Source organism: Nuphar pumila, chromosome 1 (assembly GCF_984573655.1).
Source record: "Nuphar pumila chromosome 1, dmNupPumi1.hap1.1, whole genome shotgun sequence".
NCBI classification, from domain to species: Eukaryota; Viridiplantae; Streptophyta; class Magnoliopsida; order Nymphaeales; family Nymphaeaceae; genus Nuphar; species Nuphar pumila.
Window position 1 is genome coordinate 167088133 of NC_143249.1, and position 6387 is coordinate 167094519.

Here is a 6387-nt window from a genome sequence, read left to right on the forward strand (position 1 = left end):
ACAAATAGTATTCAAACTTCTGACGATGTAGTAAAAAAACTTGACAGTCTTGCAAATATGAGAAACAAAGTGACAAGCGAAAAAAAATTTCAAGTATAACCAAATTGAGGATAGAGGCATAACAATGCTCAAGAAAATAAAGTAACAAATGGACACTCACATGCAAATGTGAGAAACAAACAAAAACAACAGATTATAATAGATAATATAATGCAAAATAATTGAGGTATGCCATTGTTCCATCATCTTTTTATTTACTCTATCTCTCACGCACACCCCATACAAAAACACAGTTCTAGTGATTGTAGACGAAACACCAAGTGACACAATAATTCTTTAATTAGAAATTGAACACTAAGAAAAACAAAATTTCACATCCATTTTTTAACCAATGTATGGAAAATGACATTACCAAAAATTAAAAAAAATGATTCACTCATGGAAAATGACCTTACCCAAAAATCTCGAAGAATTGGCTACAATAGTCGTCGATGAAGTGTTATTGATGTGTGTTTTGCCAAAAATAGTCATCGAAGACTTTGCCGAGAGGGGGGGAAGAGGTTTTGGGACTACCGGTTTGAGACCACAAGAACCCTAGGTTATGCGAAAATAGTCCTGGGTTGTGTATAAAAGGTTTTAAAAAATGAAATGTAGCTTTTAATGCTTGCAAAATTCTCACACTAAAAAGGAATTTTGTATCACCTCATGCGAAACTTCGCGATTTTCGCAAACCTTTTAGAAATTTTATAAACATTTCAGGAATTTCGCAACCACCAACATGAAATTCTTGAAAAAATTCACATTCTAAATGTGTATATATATACAAGTAAATTCGCATGCTAAAACGAAATCTCGCATTGTGTAAAGTCGACAGCATGCGAAAGCCCGTGGATTCCATAAACTTTTCATGAATTCCACATTGAAAGTAGACTTTCACGACCACCAGCGCGAAACTCTTGACGAAATTTGTACTCTAATTGCCTATATATAAAAATATATACGTAAATTCACACACTAAAATGAAAATTGACATCGTTATAAGTCGACAACATGCAAAAGTTCATGAATTTTAAAAACTTTTTATGAATTCCACATAAAAAAGGAGACTTTTGCAATCACCAACACGAAACTCTTGACAAAATTTGCAAGAGATTTTCACAAGTAGTATCATGATATTCGTATTATTTGTGCAAAAATCATGATTTTGATAGAAATATCATGCAAATTTTATTTTTAGTAAGATTTAGCAAGATTGGGAGAGTGTTGCGACATAACGCTCAAAGAATGAGAGATCGATCATGCTAAGAGTAAAAAGGTCATAAAAAAGTCAAAAACTTGTGAAATTGGACATTGAGCAAACTTTGAAATTTGTAGGGCATTCGAAGAAACACATCAAATTTGTCTTACAGGACAATCATTTTTCGTTGTATTTATGCCATTTCTTATTTGCTTCTTTCGGTATGTGTTTCTTTTTTATTTTTCATGTACTTACATCATCACTTCACAATTTTCTGATGTAATTTATGCCATTTCTTATTTGCTTCTTTCCGCACTTCATTTATGTGTTTCTTTTTTATTTTTCATGTACTTACATAATGCTTCACAACCACATCTTGCTTCCCACTTCACAATACTTTTGACAGTCGCTTCCTTCGCTTCTCGTGTCTATTTTGTTTCCTGGTAACTATGTTTTGAACAGTTGACACTGCATAAATCATAGTTGTGTAAGACAAATCTTTATTCGAGACAAGTCCGACTTCACAATGTGTCTTTCCCAAGTATTGCCCTCGAGGATCAAGACAGCTAACAACACGTTAACATGGAGTACAACATGCCCCCATTTAGTCGCAGCCAAGTCATTCAAAACAAACTTGACTGAGTCTCAATGTGATCCAGAGTCCAACCAAACACAACCAAATCGACCAGGTTTACCAAATATGAAGTCCTAATACCATGAGAATAGTGAGATCAAGGAAACAGAAACTGTACAAACCAAACATGGAAATCTTTGGTCAGAAACAAGCTAAAAGAATAACCAAGTAGTTCGAAATATGATAGATTGTGCACGAGGACATTTAATTGTCTAATGGGCTAGGGTGATTAGTTAGAACAAAAATTGGAACAAAGTAGTCCTCGGTATTAAGATGGGGATTTCATGTTTAATGACTAGATTATGATCCAGTGCATGTGCCTATGCAGGCTCACATGCACACAATCTGTCCCATCTTTAGGAGTCTACAATGTAAAGAGAAAGATGATTCATTACAATCAAATTAAAAATTGTATAACCTTAAATTGATGTCAAGTGGGGGGAATTTTTTCTCCAATTTTTCCTCCAACACTAAAAGACTGGTGTCCTGCAGAACATACAGCAGAGTACTTTCATAAATCAGCTTTGACAAAGACATGCCATGTTGATCTAAGTGTACTGATAGGTAATCCAACCATTAGCATCATCAGTCACTGGTATTTCCATGTGAAAATTGTATATCATGCTGTCATCGCTTTCATCCTTGCTGCAAGAGGTTTCTATGTAGGATGGATTGTCAAGTACTAGAATTGAGAAGTCTGTGGGATTGGAGTATCACAGTACCAGAATCGATAACGACATCCCAAACGCAGCTTTACACGGATTCTCCACCATTCCCATCATGGTGCTCACCATTTTCTCTGCTCAATTTGGACTTCAAAGACAAAGGTAATTGCCTAGAAGTAGACTTGACTGAAATCTGATGAGCCTCATGCAAATTAAGATAAGTATATACAGACATGCCTCCAAGGGCTGTGATGGCTCCACTGATACTTAGGGGCCCAGGATTGGAATGAAAAATAAGATATCCTCCAAGAAGGATTACGCAGGTTTTGAACTGCCCAAGAATAACATGAGTAGTTGCAGAAGTTGCCCTGCAATTGTATGAAGAAATCTCAGGATTGTGAGGTTAAAATGGAAAATTACAAAGGGAAACAGTAATAATCAAAGACATTTGCACTAACATGTAAAAATAAAGAGCCCCATCAATCCATAAATAAAGAAACCTTAACTCATGTCTAAAAAAATCATCAACAAAATAAGTATGAAAAGAGAGAGAACCAGAGTCTAAAAATTTCCCAAGAATGATGATTATATTCTGAATATAGGAAATATAAGCCTTACCCAAGAGCCAAAGCACCAGACCACTGAAGTAGGAAGCCAAGTGCAGCTGATAATAATATAGCAAATGTGTTAGGGAAGCTCCAATCAAAGGATAACGCCCCTGGAGGATCAAGCCAAGGCATCAAAGCAACCAAGAAGAGCAAGGTAATTGGCGTTGTCTTCCACATCAACCTGTTTCAAAATCATTTACTTGAAATGATGCCAAAATTACAAGCATTTAAACACTCAGCAAGCAAACTTGATGCTCAGTGGCATCATAGGCACACTAGACCAACTTGGGTGACCCACTAATAATTAAAGCCCCCCATTGTGTACTGGGCTCAAATCAGTTGAACTGACCAGATCAGTGATTTATGCGGGCTTATATTCACCAATGCAAGAAAGTATTCACTCCAAAATATGTTCAACTTACGTGATTGCAGTCCAGTTTTCATGCTGCTGCAATCTGGACCAGAGAATCTTGTTGACTGCACTAGGGATTATCCATGCTAATGCTATACAAGCCCCAAAAAGATGAAACTGTAAATCTGTAACAGTTGCAACAGCCACGCCAATAGATACCACAGCAAGTGCTATTGCCTGCAAATTACAATCGTAACTCCTCAAAGATGCGTAATGCAAATGAAAAAATAATAGATCCATAAAGATCATAAAACCCAGTTGCAACCCAGACCTCCTCAATAGCCACAGGGAACTAGGTGATCCTGGAAACTTGAGCCAATACATAGTCATTGAGGTCAACCAAGAGACCAGAAACTGTCGTGGTCTCTGTCTGGGTAAATTATCACACAACTTTGGTAAGAGGTCATTACCTTTGAGCAAGAAACTTGTTTGCTAAACAGCATGAATTCTGCCAGCACAATAGTTGGAGTAACTGCAATCTTAGCCATCTGATAAAATCCCACACTGGGAAACAATCCCCATTAGTGCTTGTAATGACATGCTTAGTACTGATAGGAAACCGACTAACAAAGCAACTCATTTCAAAAAGAGAAGCAATGCTCACCTATTATAGTTCAAGCTGACATTAGCAAGGCCATTGGAGAGAGACATGACAATTCCTAGAGCAAATAAAGAAGAAAATGGAGTAGATTTTGCAGGAGGGGCCACAGGGAGAAGTGACAATACATTTAAGGTCGCCATAAAGAACCAGCTCACTAAATAGTGAATGAACGTGAGAAAAATGGGATAATTGAATCCAACCTTGCTGAGTACCTAAAGGAAACAAACTTTATGTTACACTATGAAATTTTAGCGTTTGAAGTATATGGGCGTACTTACAGAATCAAAGCACAAGTAAATCCACAAAAAGCCTAAAATACCAAAAAGAATCCGATCACAAAAGATACTGTGCCCACCATTTTGTTCACCATAATAATCCCAACTGAAACCAAGAAATTGAATGTGAGCGCCACTTTAGGTCCACATATCCTTTGTTGTTGACGCTTTGCACCTTCTGATGTGCGGAACTCACTAAAAAGTGAAGACCGTAACTCTTCAAGAGCACGACCTGAAAAGAAAAATGCAAAAGCAAATAGAAAAGGAAAGCAGGGTTGTCTTAAAGCTAATGTTTAAGAGCTTGGTCAGGCTGAATAAGACTCGGATATACTGATGGGCAGAGTCCAAACCAAGAATCCACCATACAGACATAACATTAAGGCAGTAAAATCATGGTGTCAAGAGTTAACTACATTGGCTTCCTACTTCAGTAATCACATCAGAAAGTGGCATGACAAAATTAGGTTATAAACACTAAAATAAAGCGTAAACTACATAGTTTCAAATTGCATAATTGCATATAGTAAACCGTTCATCTACTACATTTTCAAAATTACCCAAAGAATCCCCATTTTCCCGATGAACAGCCATAAAAAACCCCAAGAGAAACTCCAAGGATTATACACCAGATTTTTATGGAAAATTTGTAACATAACACCGGTTTTCTTTAACAATTATACACTACAACGTGCTCCATTTTCTTTATCAGCCTAATAAAATTCTACATTCCAATATTACATGACGTCAACTTTTCCGGAGTCCTCACATAAAAACTCGGCCTTTTCAGAACAAAATTCTTCCTAACCATTTTTTCATGCACTACCGTCAAACCCCTAAATTCTAACCTATAAACACAAGGACAGATCACAAAAAAAGAAATTACGGAATGAACACCACAATGCATCAGGATGGTTATTCACAGATTTCACACAAAGCCCTAGTTCTTTCCATGAATCACCACCAAAACCCTATGAGAAAATCTGATCAACAAATCTACCAAAGCAAGACTAACACTTCACATATTGCCTAAAACATAAAAAGATGCCGAATATATTCACAAAATTCGAATAACCCACTAGCCAGAAAAGGAGAGAGAGAGAGAGAGAGAGAGAGAAGGGTAAGTGGTACCTCTTTCACCAGCATCACTGTCTTTACGCTTGAGTATCTTCCCCACATCTTTCCTTATAAAGAAATTGATCATCTTCCTACTACAAAGCATACTGAAAAAGAGCGACCAAACAGCTCAAAATCCGCAGAAGAGAAACCAAGGAAACCCCAAACTATAGAATCAACGCCACAAGAAGAATGCTAGCCCGAACAATCTCACACCCCACTGAAGCAGCTCATGCTTTCCCATCCTCTCCCCCCCACCCACCCCCCCGAAAAAAAAAAAACGAAGACAAACCGCAGGTGAAGGGAAGATGTTGGTTTGCTCCAATTGCAACAAAAACCCAAGAAGGGAATAGCAAGGGAAATGTGGCAAAGACTCTCTCTCTCTCTCTCTGCTTTTCCTTTTCCGTTGTTTAATAATATTTTATTAAAACAGTTTCCCGTTTGTACCTGACTTTGATGGAAAAATATAACAAAAAAACATAAAAATATTTAAAATAAAAGGCTGCACACCGACAGTTTTTAAGGAGCGGAACCATCATATTTACCTTGGTTTTTTCTATTATTCTGTCGCTTGTTTATCGCTTTGTTGCATGAAAATTTAGTTTGTTTTTGCTTTCTTACGGAACCAAATTTCAAGGTAATTTAACGTTGATATATTGAGAAATATGCAAAAACTCATGTGGGTGAGGCATAGCATTCAGAGCATATAGTTTGGCTAAAATCTCTCCGGATTCTGCGGTGGGAGACTAACTGAGATGAGAAGTTGACTGTGGCATTGAACTTTAAATTCTTTGCGTATTGAAAAAATCAATTTTAATTTTACCTCCATCATTTCTTTCCCT

The 6387-nt window shown here is 36.9% G+C and overlaps 1 protein-coding gene across 2 annotated transcripts; it reads right to left on the reverse strand.

The window, feature by feature from the left end:
* Window positions 1-2139: 2139 nt before the first annotated feature.
* LOC149851213 (nucleotide-sugar uncharacterized transporter 2-like) lies at window positions 2140-5809 on the reverse strand. Of its 2 annotated transcripts, XM_090014260.1 has the most exons (7): window positions 5561-5809; window positions 4513-4664; window positions 4161-4369; window positions 3967-4060; window positions 3567-3733; window positions 3155-3325; window positions 2140-2904 (listed from the first exon to the last, which is right to left on the reverse strand). In XM_090014260.1, exons 1-7 carry the CDS (start codon window positions 5649-5651, stop codon window positions 2625-2627), a joined length of 1164 nt encoding a protein of 387 aa, XP_089870386.1. In that variant the 5' UTR covers window positions 5652-5809; the 3' UTR covers window positions 2140-2624. The 2 variants fall into 2 exon arrangements, with proteins under 2 accessions (XP_089870386.1, XP_089870394.1); XM_090014268.1 differs by lacking the exon at window positions 2140-2904 and having other exon boundaries at window positions 3151-3325; window positions 5561-5808.
* Window positions 5810-6387: the final 578 nt, after the last annotated feature.